We start from the raw sequence: 21,959 nt of genomic DNA, 5'->3' as shown, positions 1-21,959 counted from the left end.
CTCACAACTGCAGAAGTTACATCGCGTCGCCGGATGTGCCGGAATTTTGTCCCGCAAGAGTTCGAACCCGCAACCTTGGGCTTAGAAGGCCAGTGCTATACCAACTCGCCAACCAGGTCGACATCAAGGAAGAACTTCTTACGTACTTGAATAGAGATGTTCTTCGAGGTAAGGAAGAACAAATTCATAAACGTCACTGGTGGCCTAGATCCATCACGAGCTCGAAGTCTAATCACATCAGAATGCTGAACATTTCCACAGAGATAGGCATTCTGTTTTCAAAGTCATCCATTTCCCTAAACCGTTTGTCTAATAAACACCAGTTTCCAACACTTAAAAGACTGTGACATCTCCTTTTACACTGACAGTCAATTCCCGAAAAATCTTTCCATTAACACTGGTACCCTGTCTTGTTGTACACGGAAGGCCATTGTTCCTTTTATTTTTGGCTACATTTTTCGAGTACTTCCCCAGCTGTCTCTGTTTTTTCCTTGGTCTCTCGGTTATATCCACTAATTCTTCATTCATGTTGTAGGAAACATTATTATTATGATTATTATTATTACTGAATCTACTTTTTAACTTTGCTCTAGAGTATGCCATTAGGAAAGTCCAGGATAACAGAGAGGGTTTGGAATTGAATGGGTTACATCAACTGCTTGTCTATGCGGATGACGTGAATATGTTAGGAGAAAATCCACAAACAATTAGGGAAAACACGGGAATTTTACTTGAAGCAAGTAAAGCGATAGGGTTGGAAGTAAATCCCAAAAAGACAAAGTATATGATGTCTCGTGACGAGAATATTGTACGAAATGGAAATATAAAAATTGGAAATTTATCCTTTGAAGAGGTGGAAAAATTCAAATACCTTGGAGAAACAGTACAAATATAAATGATACTCGGGAGGAAATTAAACACAGACTAAATATGGGAAATGCCTGTTATTATTCGGTTGAGAAGCTTTTATCATCCAGTTTGCTGTCAAAAAATCTGAAAGTTAGAATTTATAAAACAGTTATATTACCGGTTGTTCTTTATGGTTGTGAAACTTGGACTCTCACTTTGAGAGAGGAACATAGGTTAAGGGTGTTTGAGAATAAGGTGCTTAGGAAAATATTTGGGGCTAAGAGGGATGAAGTTACAGGAGAATAGAGAAAGTTACACAACGCAGAACTGCACGCATTGTATTCTTCACCCGACATAATTAGGAACATTAAATCCAGACGTTTGAGATGGGCAGGGCATGTAGCACGTATGGGCAAATTCAGAAATGCATATAGAGTGTTAATTGGGAAGCCGGAGGGAAAAAGACCTTTGGGGAGGCCAAGACGTAGATGGGAAAATAATATTAAAATGGATTTGAGGGAGGTGGGATATGATGATAGAGACTGGACTGGTCTTGCTCAGGATAGGGACCTATGGAGGGCTTATGTGAGGGCGGCAATGAACCTTCGGGTTCCTTAAAAGCCAATAAGTAAGTATTATTACTGAATCTTCAAAATTTACAAATAACCCTACTGAACCTAAAGTATGTTAGGATTGTAGTTAAAATGATAAGCATAATATATAAAATCTTTATTCAAATATGTTTAAAAATAAGACAAGTGAAATTGAGAAAATATTTACAACAGCAAGGATTAACAAACATTTTGAAAAGAGAAGGACAATATGTAATGTTACATTCATATAAATGTGAAGTTATCTTTTTCTCCAAAATATTGAGCAATCAAACAGAAGATGATAAACAGTCTGTAATGATTCATGACATTTGCAGAGATAATCGTTCTCGTCACTAATGTGAAATCATTGGAAATAAGAATCAAATTTACAATGAACCGATAGAAATTGGGTAACAATGTAATTGGGTGCCAGTAATTTACATTTAACCCGATCTGAAACAGTGGAAAAAAAAACAGCTCTTTCATTAATAATCTTTATGCACTATTTTTCCTGTGATTTTTTTATTTCTTCATCATGTTCTTTCTTAATTATTCTTTCATGAACGAGACTGGACACTTGGAATAGGAAGCCTAAACTAGAGGATGCTGCTTTCTTGGCAAGCTGGTCAGCTCTTTCATTGCTGGTTGTTCCAGCATGTCCTCGTACCCATGTCAAGCATATGTGTTCTACATGATTCCTAATGGTTGTTCTAATCCTGACATTGGATTAAAGTTTAACTTGTCATTTACCGAACAAAATGGAGCTTGTGAGTCACACACAGCCTTCTGAATGGTGAGTAATTAAGTCTGAAAGACTGAGCATGAGGCAGCAAGTTTGAATTGTTGTGCATTCACTTCATTATAAACAATAACAATTGAGTGGCTCAGTGTCAGAGTTGCCTAAACCACAATTTTTTTAGCCGCAGATTTCTGCATAAAATGACTATAAATTATCATTTATATGTGTAACAAAGTTGATTTACTAGATAAATATTAGATTAGAGTAAGTGAGAAATAATTTCAAAATGGGAGCATATAGTTTTAAAAAACGAGGTCTGAGTTTAGACTTCAATTACGTTTTTGAGTGTAATTGTGGCTTAGGCAACTCTGGCACTGAGCCACTCAATTATTGTTAAAGATGTAAATACTTTTCACAAACGTGACACACTTGCTCAGTAAGTCGCAACTTGAAAGCAAGGACCAAGTGTGCTGGACTAACACCACTAACTAGCTCCCGAAGCATTCAGTCAATTCATTCACCATGCCAACTTGTGTTGCTTCCATGTAATTAATTTTCGAAGTACAACATAACCACCTTGTCAGTATATAAAGAACCTCTTACAGAATTCATCTGTGGTGTTAGTCCAAAATCAACTGTCGATTTTGAACTTACACCACTTAGGAAATAAATAGCTCATATGTATTCTTACCCTCCAAATATATTCTGTTCCTATTAAATCTACATCATCCATTAAGAATGCTCTTCTTTTAGCTTTTAACTTCCCTTCTTTGGAGTTCACAGCCTTGAAAAACCTTTCGAAACACCTGGAAGTACAAGACACTTTGTTAATATTGCACATGGATTTTAAATTACAAAACAATTACAGTTAACTGTAAAAATATATTCATTCCTTGCACATTTAAAACTGAATTTCCAGTAATGAAAGTGTTTATCATAATGCCAGAAGTCTGTAAATTATTATGATGGCATTCAAAATTACTAGAAATATTCTAAAATATTCCAATGCATAAAAATATAAGCAAGGGCTTTATCACTTCGATGAAATATAATGTATGAGTCTATGAGATAAGAATTTTTAAATTAGACCAAAAGTAAGTTTTGGATCCAAAAAGTACTGCATCATGTAATATGCAAGGAGGTAATTACAGTACAACCCCTTTTTAACAAACCTCCGAGGGATTTTTTTTTTCCCCCTTAAATAGGGGTTTTCCTTAAAAGAGGATTTACACAAAATGAGAAGGAAAGGCTGAAATAACTAGTACTAACATATTTGTTACATACCGAAAATTATTGTAGTAACTTAAACAGGCCTAAAATGATTATTTACAATAAATTTCATCGCAGTAGAACCCCTCTTTTACACTTTTCAAGGAATCAGCAAAAAATTGTGTAATTTGAAGGAAAGTGTAAATTGAAGGAAACAGTTTAGTGGTATTGCAAAACCACATTTATCCACTGGTTTTTTCTTCTGAAGAAGTCTGATATTTTGGTTCCTTTTTTATTTTTGTTTTGTAATGATTACTTGTTTTTCGAGTTCATACAGATTCTTAAAAATAGTGTCATCACCATCGGCAGCAGAAAGATATTACCACAGTGTTCCTAAAGCTGTAATTAGCTCTGCACTTGTGGGAATAACATCACAATTATCAACATCATCATCGTCAGCATCACTGTCATCACCATCACCACTGCCATTCACACCGTCAGTTTGAAAAATGTCAACCATTTCTTCCAACAACTATTCTTCTGTAGTCGACATTATCTACAGATATGAAATCTAAAAATGTTGCATCTGGCTGAAGAATTCCCCAGTCTGCATTTTCAAGTAGGCCTGCTTTCTCTTCTTCCACAATCACTTCTTCTTCAGTCATTCTTGAAAATATGCCAGCTTTTTGGAAGCAGTTGATAATGCTAGACTGCTTCACCTCCCTCCATGCCTTTGCTATAAAATGGAGGACATCTAATGTATTTCGCATCCTGGCACACTCCATGTAGGTTAAAGCCCTCTGCACCAGATTCTTCTTGTAATTTGCCTTGAAAAGCATGAATAATGCCCAAATCTAAAGGCTGCAATTTGCTTGTACAATTGGCTGGCAAAAATTTCAACTAAATATTCCTTAGGTGCAAGGTTTGAGGATGGGCAGGACACTGATCAATAATAAGCAGAATCTTCCTATTGTACACCCTCAATTTTGCATCGAGGGCATATTAACTGCTTAGAAAATAATTCAGAGGTCATCCATGCCTTACCATTGTTCTCACACGCAGTCAGTAGGGTTTTAACATTTGTAAAGCAGTGTGGCTTCTTCGCTTTCCCAATTACATATGGACGTATAGCTTTTCACTTCCATCAGCATTTACCCCCAACATCACAGACGAACATTGCTATGCTTCCCTCCATGGCATGGTTCACCTTTCACTGACAGAGTTCTATTGGGTAGGTCCAAAAACAGACCAGTTTCATCGATACTGAAAATGTCTTTTAGGCCGTACCCCCTCATTAACTCGCGAATTTTGGTGTCCCAGTGAGAAACTGCATCTTCATCCACACTGTTGGATTCCTCCCTATATACAACAGGGTACTGTTTCTTGAAGCGATCTATCCAGCCATTAGAAGCAACAAAGTTCTCAATGCCTAGCATGTCTGCCACTTCTAAAGCTTTGTCACGCAAATCAACGCCACTAATTGGTATGTTCATGCCCTTGTTGTCTGGAACCAGTTTCTCAAAATCTCTTCCATTTCATCATATTCTGAATATCTAACATATGGGTGTCCAAACACCTACAGAACCAGGAGATATTGCACGTCAAGAATACTCTGCTAAGGTCAATAACTTTCCATACAAAATAGGAAAAACGACCTTAAAGAATATGCGCTGTGGGTTGTTACAATTGGACATCTATAATCTAACATATTTCCTCTTTTTCGAATTGGGTCCACACTCAGTTGCACTTCTTTCAATTGTTTCTAAAAATTTAACAATGGTGTTAATAGTCGAGACCGATATCACCAACTTCTTTGCCAAAGCAACATGTGATCCCAAAAAAGTGTCGAGTAATATTAATCTTCTCTTTGATTGAGAAACTTTTCCTATCCTTCTTCATCATCAAATTCACTCAATACTGTATAAAAAAAAACTTATTACAATAGCAATGCGTTATAATAAATACTCATTTAAATTATGTACAACAGTATAAAAATACGAGAGTGTGTCAGCAATCCTTTATTGTATTTATAAATACGCAGGTTGACAAATGCACATATAACAATTTTGCTTAAAACATTCATAGAATGAGATCAGTATTACCGGTGGCTGTAAAAGTACAATGTTGGCGATACTGAAATTCGTAATACAAGTACATCTGCTAGATAACAAACATGCCATGTAACTTCCTAGCATTTGAGGCGTCATTTTGTGTCTGCTCATAATGGTGTAAATTGGGCAAATTTGAAATTACTCAAATGTAAATGCGAGATTTATATAACATTATGAACATATGAAAATAGAAGAGACCAAAAAATAACAGTGTAAATGGCAGGAAAATGTAAATAGCAGGAATATAAAAGCAGGGTTTTACTGTATATTTTCGGACTCTTGAAATGGTGAGATACGAATCTGAACCACACTAAAACATTTTTTCTTCTTCTTATTATTCCACATACTGATACTGAAGTAGTTGGCAAATCATGCTTTTGCCATATGCGATAATGCGGAGGATTAGCGTCAACATCCCTTATTATTTTCACTTTCTGTCCAATATTTAATTTCTTCCATTTAGTTGTCATTATAACACTGTATAAACAGAATAAACTAACAAAAAAAAAACTTGAAAACAGGACTCACACAACTCGTGAGAACAAAGCAAGCAAAGCAATCACTCTGTGAAAGCAGCGCAAAGCAAGCCCATAAAGAATGGTAAAAAAATAACTCTGTCGCATGATGCCACATTACTATTGATTGAGATGTGCTATCAAATATGCCGATACTATTGATTATTAATATTGAGTCAATATTTCGGGGTTCATTATCACAAAATTCACTTGAAAAGTATTCCTTAAGTGGGCTTTTCCTTAAACTGGGTTTCCTCAAAAGCAGGAATTAATTATGTTATTCTTATGGTAATTTGGCTGGAACATAAAAAATTATTCCTTAAAAATCGGAATTCCTAAAAAACGAGTGTGTTAAAATGGGGTTTTACTATATTCAGATGGAAATAAAGGTCCATCATCCAATATCAGAGAAACCAGAAGGATCCAAATCATTTCCTAATAATGATGGATGTTTCAAAGATTTCTCTGCTTCACTTCAGCCACATGTGAAACTAAAGATATTGTTTTATATGTAAAATGAGATGTTCAGATGGATTATATATTTGTGTTATATACTTTCAAAGCAGAATACACCAACAACGAAATTAATGCAGCTGCACGTGAATGTGTGGTGGGAACAGGTCCAAGAGTTAGCTGTAAGTATTATTTGGAAACTTATTCAAGGCAAAAACTTTCCTTGGTTTTTACATAGAGGAACACAACAAAAATTTGGCATGTGGTACTACTTCGCATTATCTCTATTCTCACGCCATATTCTCCTCAGATGCCCTAAAGATCTTTACTCTTGTGCTTCATAATTTTATTCAAGACAATATTAATAACATTTAATAAAATTCACTAAGACAATAGTCAATATGAATTAACTGATACAAAAAATTTTTGACTGTGACTATTCTATTAATTTTGCACACACAGAATGATATCTCCTCAATTACAGTAGACTCTCGATAATTTGTGTGCAGTTAATTTGCTTAGTGAGTAATTCGCAGTGTTTTATTGGTGGGGAGTGGGGTGGGGGGGGGCAAGTAACGTCATTTCAGTTTTACTCTATATTCTCTTCTCTTCCTCGCAACGCCAACATCTTTCGACTCACACTGCCAATCATAGCATAGCAGAATTCACGTTTCATTGCCTGTAGCACAATGTCCACAGATAAAGCTGAAATGATGTAGAATGTATAATATACCAAAGCCTGTAATGTATGAAATTTCGCCAATGTTTCAAAACATTTTTCAATGTTTCACATTTTGTACTTGATTTTGATGTGTATTTTAGTAATTAAACCTGTTAGTGTAACGTTTACTGGACTTTAAATATTAATAAAAATTGTTGAGGATAATTCGCGATTTTCGATATTTTGTGGAAGTTCATGCATTAATTACCGCAAATTATCGAGAGTCAACTAAGCTATAATTCTAAATGTTTTTAGTTACCATGAAAATGAAGTCACAAAATAACTCACTTCATGCCACTTTCTGTTAACAATGTTGGATCCAACTGGAGAATATTATTTTCAAAAAAATCTTTATTTATCGCTGGATCTAAATCTGGTTCTTCTCCCATAAGTTTGGAAAACCATTTGAAGCAAGCCTCTCTATCAGAAGGGAAGACAGCCTCTTCAGCTAGACACTGCCATATTTGTTTTGCCTGATCAGCACAGAGCCAAAGTTGGCCATCCTAGGATAAAGTAACAAAAGTTTACAGAGTCATTTGCAATTCAACCCATGAATACGTAATGATAAATACAGTAACTACATCAGCATAAAGGATGAATTTAATTTATGGTACTGAGTTTTCAAAGCTCGGTAACTGATTACATAAAACTCAATGTCAATGCTCTATATGAGTAAAACTTTCATTTCAGAAACTGTTACATGCTCAGACTAATGTAATCATTTTTTAAAATGGGAGCAACCAAGAACTGTGAATATGAGATCTCAAAAAAAGTGTTAACGAATTTTACACACCTTCAGTAAAAATCTTAAGAAATTCAATCTTTCTTGAACTTGCTGTATATGATTATACCTGTTATCTGGGAAAAAATTGTTTGGGTCCAAGTCATTATTTTCTGAAACAAAGAAATTATTTTCAATAATTTTTTAATTAAACAATTTTATATGATTTTGTTATTTATGTAGATGCAAATAAAAACTAATTAGTACTACCATTTACCTTTAGCTATTTGTCTAACTTTATCCATATACGATGTGAGACTATTAGTAACTAAAATTACAAGGCTATGTTGGTTTTGGAGTCTTTCAATTACTTCTTGCCTGGAACAAAATGTTGAGCTCTTATTAGAAATGACAGAGCATCAAATGTTACACAATACAGTTAGCAATCCCTTATATTAACAAGCTTCAATTTTCTAGTATACGAAACAAATTTCGTTTCGTATATACTCAGAGAGAGAGAGAGAGAGAGCGAGAAAGAGGAAGAGGGAGCGGAGTGTGTGAGTGTGAGAGTGAGTGTGTGTTTTTAATTAACCATTAATCATGAGCCATTTTAAAAAAGTCTGTTGTTAGATGTTAATAGCATGTGGGGAAATATCAGAAATAATATCAAAATTGCATCTGAGCAGAGCATAGGTTATATGAAACTAAGAAGAAGAAACCATGGTTTGATGAAGATTGTTCCACGATAGTAGAAAGAAGCAAACAGGCAAAATTGAAATTCTTACAGGATCCAGTTGAGGTGAATAGAGATAATTATTCCAATGAAAGACAGGAGGCAAGTCGCACACTTAAGAATAAAAAAAGAGAGATTACTTGAAGGAAAAACTGATGAAGTAGAAACAAATAGTAAGAATAAAAGCATTAGAGATTTATACAAGGGTATAAAGGAATTTAAGAACAGATATCAGGCAAGGGTAAACGTAATCCAGGATGAGAATGGTGACTTGCTTGCAGACTCTCATTCAATCCTGAACAGATGGAAAAACTATTTCGGGCAACTACTAAATGTACATAGGCCAAATAGAATTGATCAGGACGAAATTCAAATACAAACTGTTTAGCCATTTATACCTGAACCCACACTTTCTGAAGTCGAAATTGCGATAGAAAATCTGAAAAAGTACAACTCTCCAGGTATCGATCAAATTCCAGCAGAATTAATACAAGAGGGTGGAAGAGCATTATCTAGCAAAATTTATAAACTTGTACTTGCTATTTGGGAAAAGGAAATTGTACCAGAACAATGGAATGAGTCATAAATTGTACCTATTTTTAAGAAGGAGGACAAGACTAACTGTAGTAACATTAGAGGAGTATCACTTTCGTTGACACCATACAAAATTTTGTCCAATATTCTTTTGAGAAGATTAACTCCTATGCAGATGAAATTATTGGGGATCATCAGTGTGGTTTTAGGCGTAATAGATCGACTATTGATCAGATTTTTTTGTATTCAACAGATATTGGAGAAAAATGGGAGTATAAGGATACAGTACATCAGATATTCATAGATTTCAGAAAAGTATATGACTCTGTTAAGAGAGAAGTTTTATATAATATTCTTATTGAATTTGGTATTTCCAAGAAACTAGTTCGATTAATTAAAATGTGTCTCAGTGAAACTTACAGCAGAGTCCATATAGGCCAGTTTCTATCTGATGCTTTTCCAATTCACTGCAGGCTAAAGCAGGGAGATGCACTATCACCTTTGCTTTTTAACTTTGCTCTAGAATATGCCATTAGGAAAGTCCAGGATAACAGACAGGGTTTGGAATTGAACGGGTTACATCAGCTACTTGTCTATGCGAATGATGTGAATGTTAGGAGAAAATCCACAAATGATTAGGAAAAACACGGGAATTTTACTTAAACATGTAAAGAGATAGGTGTGAAGTAAATCCCGAAAAGACAAAGTATATGAATATGTTTCGTGAATAGAACATAAAACGAAATGAAAATATAAAAATCGGAAATTTATAGTTTGAAAAGGTGCAAAAATTAAAAAATCTCGAGCAACAGTACAAATATAAATGACACTTAGAAGAAAATTAAACGCAGAATTAATATGGAAAATACGTATTATTATTTGGCTGAGAAACGTTTGTCATCTAGTCTGCTCTCAAAAAAGCTGAAAGTTGAAATTTATAAAACAGATTACCAGTTGTTCTGTATAGTTGTGAAACTTGGACTCTCACTTTGAGAGGAACAGAGGTTCAAGGTGTTTGAGAATAAGGTGTTTAGAAAAATATTTGGGGCTAAGAGGGATGAAGTTACAAGAGAAAGGAGAAAGTTACACAATGCAGAACTGCACGCATTGTACTCTTCACCTGACATAATTAGGAAAATTAAATCCAGAATTTAAGATGGGGAGGGCATGTAGCATATATAGGTAAATCCAGAAATGCATATAGTGTGTTAGTTAGGAGGCTGGATGAAAATAGATCTTTGCGGACGCTGAGACGTAGATGAGAGTATAATATTAATATGGATTTGTGGGAGGTGGGATATGATGGTAGGGACTGGCCCAAAGTGATCTCAATTTTGAGAAGTGGATAAATTAACTATAACAGCAGCAGTAGCAATGACAATAATAATAATAATAATAATAATAATAATAATAATAATAATAATAATAATAATAATAATAATATTAACAAAAATACTGATCATTCACCTATGGGACAACAGACTTGCCTTCAGCTTAATCTGGCAACCCTACCAATTACTATTATCTTTTCTAGTCTACTTTTAGCCCAAATAAAAACATGAAATAACTTCTATTTACAGAAAGATGTCACAGTGCTGACTACAAAATAATTATTTACAGAATAAGCCCAAGCATTTCATGTCATGGCATAATAAGACAATAATGAGAAATACTGGAACTACGAGAATGGAACAAGATTCTTCTGAGGAATTCTGTCTCAATACCATCTTTACATAAATAACATTAATTTACATTTGATGGGATTTCAACCCAGGAATCTGACATGAAAACCAATGAAAGAGTCATTAAATTAATGAAGGGCTCACAACTTAACTTGGCTTTGTTTTTTGAGAATCAAACCCTGAACAAGTTCTTCCACTCAGGCTTGCCTTGGCCCACTGTGTACCCTATATCTGTACAGTGACTGTCCAAATCTCACAGGTGACCAAAGGGGGGGAGGGAGAGCATTCGTGAATCTGATGCTGACAGGTGGACCATCCTGCCTAAGTGTGACAGAGCCAGGTCCCTTCCTCAATCGAGAATCTAGTAGTGTGATAAGCCCCAAGGCCTGAAGCCCCAAGTCCTTCCATCAATATCGGAAACCCATACTACCCTCAAAGACTTCACTCCAGCCTAGTAACTACTGCAGATTATAGATGAAGTGAGGGGAAACTGGAGGGTTGCTAAAAAAAAAAATAGAGGAAAATAGGAGTACCCCGAGAAAACAGTGTTGGTGGTATGACGGAAGTGGGAGTACACTGAGTAAAACCATCTGCAATGTCTGCTTTTCCACCACAAATTTCATCACGACCTATCCAGGAATTGAACCCAGATCGCCTGGATGGAAGACCAGCGTGCTAGTGCTTGAGCCACAAATGCAGCCATCTTTCGACTAGTGCTTGTGCCACACACATGAGTTTGAAAATGTCTTACTAGTAAACTGTTGTCAAAATTCATAACCCAAATCATATAAAAATGTTAAAAATGTTTCAAGTTAACGGATATTTGCTTATACTAATTATTGTCTATCTTACTATTTTTACTATACCTCACCTATAATATATATGGTGACTACGTTGTGAGTGATTCATATTAGGTGAAGGTTCATACAAGCAGCATATTTCACGAATCTGTTTAAGTGCTGGTAAGGCCCATTTGTCACCAGTTTTTAATTCTTCTACACAATTATCTAACCACACTGTTTTCTGAGCATCTCGTTCCTGCGAGCAGCTATAATCCAGTATTTTTACATGTGCTGTCAGAGCCTGGTCCATTATCTCTGTTGGTACATCGTCCGAATGTGCAAGATTCCAGAATAGTGTCAGCACCTAACAATGAATCAGTAACAATCACTACATTTTTTACAAACATGATAAATTATAGGCCCTGTTAACTTATAAAATACATTTTTAGATTGACAATGATTATTTATAATTGATCAGGTGTAGAGATTAGTTTCTGTGAAAACCTTAGCGTTGTATGATTAATATAATGCTTGCAATCCAACTTCACAATTTTCCGAAGTTATAGAATTGGTGACATCACACTTCTCAGATCCACTAAGCTTGTTCACTGCATCAGTAATCAGTCTGACTGCACTCGTTCAAGTTCTTGGTGTTGTAACATATCTTATAATTTATTTCCCAGAGTTTTGGCTGGAACTGGGCAGTAGGCTATCAATTCGAGCCCAGGACAGGTCATATTGTAACATCATGAGGAAAAAAATAGTGAGAATATAGACTGGCAAGGAACTACAGACTGTCCGCAGTGAATGTGTTACTTGATCAACCCATCAACACAGCTTCTGCTTTTGTGAAATTGCCAATAGTGTCCTGCAATGTTCGAACATGGGAGCGCCAACCAAAACATTACAAAGTTCGTCTTATTTCGTATGAAAAACTAGTCACAAGATCTGCTAAAATCCTTAAGCAGTTAAAACATGAGGTAGGAGTGGAGGACAGCGAACATTTTTGTGACAAGGTGGAACAAGCATGACAGGCCTCCTTCTGCAGAGCGAACATCGACGAAAATCGAACTTCACTATACTCGATAAACTTGAACTGAATGTAGCATCTGTAATGCACGATGCTAATTGCCAGGATAAGAGATAGGAAGGAAGTGCTGAGTGCATTACATTTTAAAATGCCTCTCATGCTGTTGTACTAATCAGGGACATACCGAACACTGCTACGAGTAAATTAAACAACAGGAACATATACACTTTAAAGCTTAGCTTTGCAAACAGTTTGTTTATTGGATTCTTGAAACCCTCTCAAAAGAGGTGATAATAATATTATTATTATTAATAGTAGTAGTAATATAATAATAATAATAATAATAATAATAATAATAATAATAATAATTATTATTATTATTATTATTATTATTATTATTATTATAATCCTGAACAATACTCAGTGACCCTAATAATAAGAACAGAAACTTTGAAACTGCTGGAAAGGTAAATTTTAGAAGAGCATTTTGTCGCCGAGTCTCCAAAATCTGTTACGTGCATTTAAAATGATTTCTGAAGAGAAAGAAAGAAAAAAAAAACATCACTTTTAATTTCCTTGATTTTCAAAGCTACTTTCGGTATAATTTCATCATTTTTCATGTAATGATTGAAATTATACCGCAAGTAGCTTTGAAAATCAAGGGAATTAAAAGTGATAATGCTTTTTCCTTTCTCCTAAAAAAATCTGTTTCAATGCAGAGTGGATTATGGAGGCACAGTGACGATTTACAATATAATATACAGGGTGTTTCATAATTCCTAATATAAACTTCTAGGTAAACTGTCAATTATGGTTTATTTAACGACGATCGCAACTGCAGAGGTTATATCAGCGTCGCTGGTGTGCTGGAATTTTGTCCCACAGGAGTTCTTTTACATCCCAGTAAATCTATTGTCACGAGCCTATCGCATTTACACACATTTAAATGCCATCGACCTCGGCCGGGATCGAACCCGCAACCTAGAGCATAGAAGGCTAGCGCTATACCAACTATGCTACCAAGGGCGACTGAACTTCTAGGGGTTGTAGAGGGGACTAAGTAGATAAAGTTTTGATTAGGAACCCATGTCCTGAAATGTATCATTTCGATGCAAGATAAGTTTGAAGATCGAATTGATTTCACATCTCCCACTTCACTAGAGACAATGAATATCTTCCTCCGACTCTACAGGAGTCTCATAAACAAAGTTCTTCATATGGCCCCAAAGGAAAAAGTCGAGAGGAGTTGAATCTGGCGACAGTGGTGGCCAAGTAGTTGGATCACCTCGACCTATCCACCTTTCCCCAAATGTTTGGTAGATATGTTTGCGGACAGCAAGTGAAAAGTGCGCGGGTGTGCCATCATGTTGGAACCACATTTGCTGACGTAGTGCCAGTGGCAAATCTTCACATAACTCTACCAGTACCTCTAGCAGGAAGGTCAAGTACCTGGGGCCCGTTAGGCGGTACGTGGAACCACTCTTGTAGTGCACACTGGCAAGAGCTCATTGTCTCTAGTGAAGTGGGAGATGTAAAATCGATTCGATCTTCAAACTTATTTTGCATCGAAATGATACATTTCCGGACATGGGTTCCCAGTCAAAACTTTATCTACTTGGTCCCCTCTACAACCCCTAAAGGTGCTATTCATAGACATTTTGCTAGCCTGTGCTACAAGCATGCTAAACTAGCCCCTGCTATTAACTGGTTACTTGTATAGGATTCATATCATATATCGCTAACACTGGTTTAATATACGAAAAACGTTAGTTCACTGATCATCCACCAGAAGTCCGTGCTAAGAATGTCTATGAATACGGCCCTAAATGTTTGTAATGAGAATTATAAAACCTCTGTATTGGTGATGAAGAGGAGATGTGTACAGTGGCATTGCCTGACAGTCCTCCTGGCTAAGTCATATGGATCTGTAACTAATGACAGGTGTTGTCCTCCAAATAGTTTCGAGAGTTGCATGTAGGTAATAACTGCTATAACATAAAAATATGGTGCCTACATTAAAACCGTTCTTTTTACTACATCTCTCTCATCCTCCTATATTGGAAAGAAAGAAAATTAATGGCAATGGCTGTATTGCCTACAACATCTGATCACATATATAACAGATTGCTCAGCCTCATAGGCTTTGACGGCAACAACTTTTATCAAATTTCACTATGCTGCCATCTAGCTACTGCATAAGAAATCAAGTTATAACACCCGTTTGAATTGCATGGAGCAACTATATTTCCAGCTAGCGGTTGTTCCCAATCGATGGTGGCAATCTGGTGGTTGTTCTCTTCCACATGCTACTGTTTTTAACATTGGACTGGCCAATCTGTTATACAGTACATGTGATCTAGACTACAACTCAGCACTGGTCAACAACAATAATTTAATACATAAATTTCAACAATGAAAAAAATGAACAATAATATATTAGTCAATAACCAAACGTACAATAATAAAAGGAATCAGAATTTGAAATTGGTTTAAATTAAAAAAAAATACGAAAGCTGATTCATAAGTCATGGCAACTATTTCTTATTTCCCGGAAATATGCCAATGCTGAAAATTTAATATATGCATTTGAAAATATATTTCATGAACTTCTTAATGTTGTCACCAAATGAGATATGAGAACACTGGTCTGGATGTGATCATACCACAGTCTAGTAGATATAGTCACGAAGCTTGAGTTGTTGAGGGTACTAGGAACAACAGACTATGCCGGCTATTTTGCATTGTCTGTGATGAGGTGATAGTAGCGATCCTAGTGATTAGCAACTATCTATGGATGCATATTCCCTACATATTGAGCTTCGTGACTATATCTACTAGACTGTGATCATACTCCCTATGTCAGTTGTCTGATGACAGCAGTACATAATGGAAGTAACCAAAGTTGAACAAGATAGCCATTCTCTGCAGCTGCAATACACGAGAATGTCATGCAGTGCTACAGAAAGCATTGGGCAATTGTGCTATGCTCTATCATGTAGTGGAAAGGTGGGCAGAGCCTTTCAAACAGGGAAGACAGTCAACAGCAGACCTGACTCACAGTGGATGTTCTGTCAGCTCACAGAGATACAGTAAAACCTCGATAAGACATGTCCATTTATTATGCTATCCGTGTAATACTTTTTTTTTTGTCTGATCCCTACACATTTCATATATAACACCTTTATAAAATACCCTGTTCGTTGGAAATGTAAGCGCAGGAAAGTGAAGTGTGGTAAACATGAAAACTTTGAGAACATGCACACGGCAAACAACTATAAATGACTTTTTTCGAAAGTAGTACAGTATTTACATAATGGAGTAATACTGTATTACCTTTCATGAATCATGTATTTCAATAAAGAAAAATGCTAATAGATACTGTATATAAGTCAAAATTAGTATATCCACCTAATATGCGGTCCCAGTTAATACACGGTTTACACACAGTCTCTTGAACAGCGTCTTATCAGGGTTTTACTGTATTTTTAGTGGCTGTGGTCGAGCAGTGTCTAATGGAAGACAGGTGCTGGACTGTGATGGAATTATCCCAGCATACCAGTATTCCTGTGTCATCAGTGCGCCAAATTCTACAGCAGGACTTAAATGTGTAGAAGATTACTGCCAAGTGGGTGCCACACCACTTACCGTAGGTACAAAAGTGGACACGATATGAGATATGTCATATCAATCTTGAAAGATTTCACCATGAAGGAAACAGCACGCTGATTACAGCATTGCAATTGATGAAACATGGGCATGAGCATACGAACACGAATTGAAGCGAAAGTTCAATAAATGGCGTCATCATGCACCACCACAACACAAGGTATGATAAAATCCCTCACTCACAAAGCTGATGATCATTTTGGCATATGACAGTCAAGTTGTTTTAGTGTGCCATCCAGTTCGTGAAGGACGAATTGTAAATGCACAGTATTATGCGTTGTTTATGCAGTACCATCTTTGTCGTGAAGTACGAGAGAAATGTCCAGAACTGTTGGGCAATGCTATAATCTTACATGACAATGCTAGACCTCACACAGCAGACACAGTTACACATTGTTTACAGTGATGTAGATGGGAGATCTTGCCACAACCTCCCTATTCTGTAGATCTTAATCTTTGTAGTATACATTAGCAAATCTCATACAGCTAACGGTATTTTCAGTCTTCTCCACTGAAGTCTACGTACTGTGTACAACCTAGGGGTCTACTCTGAAGGATGTTAAACAGCTTATACAGATGCTGTACAAAAATAAAATGATTTCAAAATGTCATGTTTGTCCTTTTATTTACCAGAGATTCCTGCATCCATACTCCATGTGGTGTCAACTTTAGAAAGTACATGTCACACACTTTCAAATGTATATATTATATTTTCAAATATATTCTTGAACATTTATAGCAATATTAGTGAATAGAAAAAAAAAACTTTAGCAACTGATTTCAAAAATCTATTATAACTAGACTTCTTAAATAAACAAATTCATATATTTGATAGCAAATATGTATTACCTTCAAAGTTCCTTGAACCTCGAGAGCAGATGACATTATCTCTCTACAAGGCTCTGTTATTTCTTTGTTGCGTGATAAAAATGAGCATATCCGATATCTCGGAAAAGATTTCACAGACAAAATATCCTTCAATAAAAACAAGACATCACAAACCCATCTTCAGACTTGGATGGACACGTCCAAACAAAATTATTAAAATCAGACCAAAAATTACAAATCATAAACGAATATAATCTTTTCGCTGTAAGAAAAATCCTAATATAAACAATAGCACGTGACTGAAGTGAGGCTTCATTGGCCGCTGTTTGGCACCATAGATTCTCAGTACGTGTTCCCGCCTACTGTTGTAAATTCTGTTTCATGTTAAACATTTCCTGTTACTCGTCAAGTAGGCCTAACCTCACTAATATGCATTCGTTTGCTTAGGAAACATTTAATTTATAATTATCGTAATTAAAACTCACTTAACTTATTATATACATTTAAGACTATTTGTTTTCTTCGCTTTTGAGAGGGTTTCCACACCTATGTTTAATAAACGCACACTGAGGATGAAAAAGCTATGTATACAAGCTCAAGTGACGCCAGCTTGTTACAAGAGCAGACTACCTCGGTATTACTGTTGGTATTCATCTGCGTTCATAGTATATAACAAAATATAAAAGTAGCTTTCTTTTACACAGTGTTTTACATATGAGTGAAGTTATATATTTCATCTTATTTAACAACTAGACTTCAATTTTTTATTTTCAAATAATACAAGATTATGGTTTCCAAATACGAACTATATTTTCCTGCATCATGTGAGTGTTTCGGCTGGGAGCCAATCACGGGTATGACAGCAACGTGCTTATGTTTACATTAGGACTTTTCTTACAGCGAAAACAGTATATATATGGCCAGGTTTGATTTACCCTCTGCAATGTGCTACATTACCTCAGTTATCAGATACATTCTTACGACATCTTGACAAAATTATTAGAAGTGCTGTGAAGGAAATTATGATGCTGTCCAATGATACACCAAATTCAATGTTATACTCAAGTAAAAAAAAAGTCCGAGGTTTGGGAATTCTTTGTGCACAATGGGAGGTCAGCATTCAACATTATAACATCTGTAATTGTCTTCACCATATTAATGATATGCATCATCACTTTGTAAGGAACATGCACCTTGAACAGCAACTGAGTCTACGTAGACTAAACATCAATAAGTCTTCTATTGCTCCCAACACTAAGGTCGACAATTGAGATATTGTGGAACAGAAGTTTTGAATCATGGTGTAAAATACCTCATAAGGGCAAAGGTGTTATCCTGTATTCTGAGTGTCCCAAGGCAAATTTCTGGATGTCATCAGAAGCAAATTTATCAATTTCAGAATATATTAATGCAATTAAAATGTCCAGCAATCTATCTGCGGTTAGATCTGTGCCCGGCAGAAGTTTCAACACAACCTACTGTCCCATCCCGGCTGCAACAAGTCAGAAACTCTTGGTCATGTGTTGGGATTCTGTCGAAAAACGGAGCTGCTGCGCAACAATCGACACCATAAGGCCAGGACCGGTATTGTCTATGTCCTCAAGCGTCGTGGATGGGAGGTACACGAGGAGATCCACTGCATTTCATCTTTAGATTTTAACAGAGGAGCAGATATTGTAGCTATCCACAGGACTCAATCTAGGGGATTAGTTCTTGATCCTACAATCCGGTTTGAGAGGGATGCCCTGCAGACACAACACGTTAATGAGGAGAAGAAATCCATTTATGAGTCTGCATCCCTTACCTAAGTGAGAAATATAACATTCCCACTAGTCAGTGGAGTGTTTCTGGGCTTTTGTTTGGTGCGCATGGCACACTTCCTAAATTCATATGTAATATTTTAAAAGCACTCGGTTTCAGATTTTTTGAAATTCAAAAAATTTTGTTGAATATTCTTAAGGATTCAATCCAAATATTACATTACCATTTACATTTTGGCCATTGATGATTCTATTGGGTTTGCATTTCTCTGGATTTTTTACTATACAATTCCTGTCTTTCTAAATTATTCTGTAGTGCTTTTATTCTGGATCTTAATGGTCACCCTCATTGAGGGCAGATTATTTTGTTTAAAATATTATCATTCTGTTTCCAGCAGTTCAGAATGGTCCACTGGAGTGATACACTGTGGAACATCCTTGGCCAGGAAAGGATATTCTTCCAGTGCAATGCTTAACCCTTTCACATAATTTAATGCCCTTTTCACTATAACTTTATGCTACTGAAAGCTTTTATTTTCATAAACTGAAGCCACCACTCACCATCTTATTAGTTTAGAATATTTTAGTTTCTTACTTTTAACTTTCCTGTTTATGTATATACAGAGTGACCCAGACCACCCATTACAGTATTTTATTTCGGAAACTAGTGCATTATAATTTTCGAGACAAAAATATTTTTAACTAAAGCACTTGAGCTTGATGTCATCAATCTTAACAGTAAGTAGGGTCGTGGCATATCACTTTAAAATTTCAAATGGGAGTCCGGTCAAATTTGGTACTATTTGATACAGCTCTTCAAAACAAACAACTTTCATATTAAACGTTTTTATTAATTTCTACTCTTTCAATGAGAAAACGTACTAAAAGACAATGCCATCAATATTGAGAAATGTTACAATACGAAAATGTAAACAAGACAATTAATGTTGACAGATGTTACTAAAAACTGGACAATGTCATTAATTTTTACAAATGTTCAAACTGTCTGCGGTTCTGAGCAGCACACACCCGTACTCTTGTTCTAACGCTGTCAGTGACTCCTAATACTTCGGCGTGGTCAAGTGACTGGCAGGTCCCTCGGATTTGCTGTTTCATGTCATCTCTTGTGGGACGATCTTGATAGGCGATGTTTTTTAACCATCCCCAAAGATAGAAATCCAAAGGAATCAACTCAGGAGATCGTGCTGACCATGCCACAGGACCACATCTCCCAATCTATCGTCTAGGGAAGAGCTGATTTGCTACATCACGTGCCACCAAAGAGATATGGGTTGGGCAACCATCTTGCTGTAGCCACATTACTGTTCGTGTTGCCAGTGGCACGTCTTCCAAAAGCTGGTTTAAGATATTCTTCAGGAAGTCAGCATACATGACGCCATTCAGAGCACCTTCAAAGAAATAAGGTCCAATGATTCGATGTCTGATGATGCCACACCAGATATTGACACTCCACCTATGCTGGTTGTCCACTTCTCTCAGCCAGAGAAGACTTACTTCAGACCAGTAGTGAGTATTATGGATACTGACGTCACCATTGCTCTTGAATGTCGCTTCATCTGTCCAGAGAATACTACAATGAAACCGGCAGTTTTTGCCTGTAAACCAACTGCAGAAAACCACAAGACTCTGAAAATCTTCTCCTTCAAGCTGCTGGTGCATATTGATGTGGTAAGGATGGTATTTACTGCCATTCAGAACCCTCCACACCGTTGTTTGACTAATGCCAGATTCCCTAGCAATTCCCCTGGTCGAGTCGTGAGGATTGACAAGAATGGCAGCAATGACATCAGCTGATCTCTCATCTTGCACAGGTCGTCTGATATGTCTATTTTGATTATGGTTAGGCCGCAGCTGTCCAGTTGCTTGTACACGAACAGCAAGACACCTGAAAACGTTGCAAGATTGACAAGCATGTTGCGGATATCTCTCTGTGTACAGATGCTTGGCAGCCCGGAAGTTTCTACGACATTTGCCCAATACCAACAACATATCAAAACCTTCTTAATTTGTGTAAACCATCACTGTTTGTAGTACTGTCAGGAGAAGACGAGAGTGGACTGAGGGGAAAGGGATATGAACAGATAATGTACGACAACACGTCAATATTTGTAATGTAGTAAGCAGAAACATTAGGTCTCCTTCTTTTCAACTTAGCTTTCATTTCCATACGCATTGTTACTCATGTTTCCTGCACGAGTAATAACCTGGATACTGGGATGCTTATCTGAGAGATGTTTATAATAATCAACAGTGATAGTCAAGAAGGTCACATTCTTGCCCCTCGTCTTCTCCTGAGTAACGGACAGTACGTAGGAGGTATTTATAATCACTCTCAACATTTAGGTGATTATTTTATTAGTCACAAAAGCAATTGCAAAACTAGAAAAATGTACATATATAGGTACAGAGAAAACAAAACATTTCCTTCTTATTGTACATTGTTGGTCAAGGCCACCTCAGCTTATTGCCTGGCTAAGTGCACTGTACATGTAGACCTGGTCGAAGATATTGTATTGCGGTGACTAAAGGAAACACTGCTGACCGAGCAAAGGGGAAGGAGTAGTTTACTTGTGTACACCCCTCGACAGTGCTGCCAGCCACCAGATCTACACTCAGCCAGGTAATTGTGCGTGTGTATTATGTCAACATTAAATGTACTTATCTAGTTTACATTTTCTTCTCGTAACATTTCTCAGTATTAATGGCATTATCTTTTCGTATGTTTTCTCATTGAAAGAGTAGGAATTGATAAAAACGTTTCCTATGAAAGTTGTTTGTTTTGAAGAGCTCTATCAAATGGTACCATATTTGACCATTACTCCCATTTGAAATTTTAAAGTGATACGCCACTGACCCTACTTCCTGTTAAGATTGATTGATGAAATCAAGCTCAAGTGAAAGTTCACATGTACCTTAGTAACAAATATTTTTGTCTCGAAAATCTTAATGCACTGGTTTCCGAAGTAAATTACTGTTACGGGTGGTCTAAATCACCCTGTATAAATCTCACAA

The 21,959-nt window shown here is 36.3% G+C and overlaps 1 protein-coding gene across 6 annotated transcripts in view; it reads right to left on the bottom strand.

Annotated features, from left to right (window-relative positions):
* Window positions 1-21,959, bottom strand: part of faf (ubiquitin carboxyl-terminal hydrolase-like faf) — a 607,647-nt gene that overhangs the window by 467,779 nt on the left and 117,909 nt on the right. For all 6 annotated transcript variants that reach the window (XM_069845718.1, XM_069845714.1, XM_069845717.1 and 3 more), the window contains 5 exons: window positions 11,732-12,006; window positions 8,189-8,289; window positions 7,984-8,084; window positions 7,479-7,693; window positions 2,873-2,987 (listed from right to left, as the gene is read on the bottom strand). In XM_069845718.1, coding sequence (XP_069701819.1) covers window positions 2,873-2,987; window positions 7,479-7,693; window positions 7,984-8,084; window positions 8,189-8,289; window positions 11,732-12,006 — 807 coding nt within the window. The remainder of the gene's footprint in view (window positions 1-2,872; window positions 2,988-7,478; window positions 7,694-7,983; window positions 8,085-8,188; window positions 8,290-11,731; window positions 12,007-21,959) is intronic.

The sequence above is a fragment of the Periplaneta americana genome, chromosome 14 (genome assembly GCF_040183065.1).
Source record: "Periplaneta americana isolate PAMFEO1 chromosome 14, P.americana_PAMFEO1_priV1, whole genome shotgun sequence".
Lineage (NCBI taxonomy): Eukaryota > Metazoa > Arthropoda > Insecta > Blattodea > Blattidae > Periplaneta > Periplaneta americana.
Note: the sequence above shows the minus strand (reverse complement) of the source record. Positions and strands in the feature narration are given on the sequence as shown.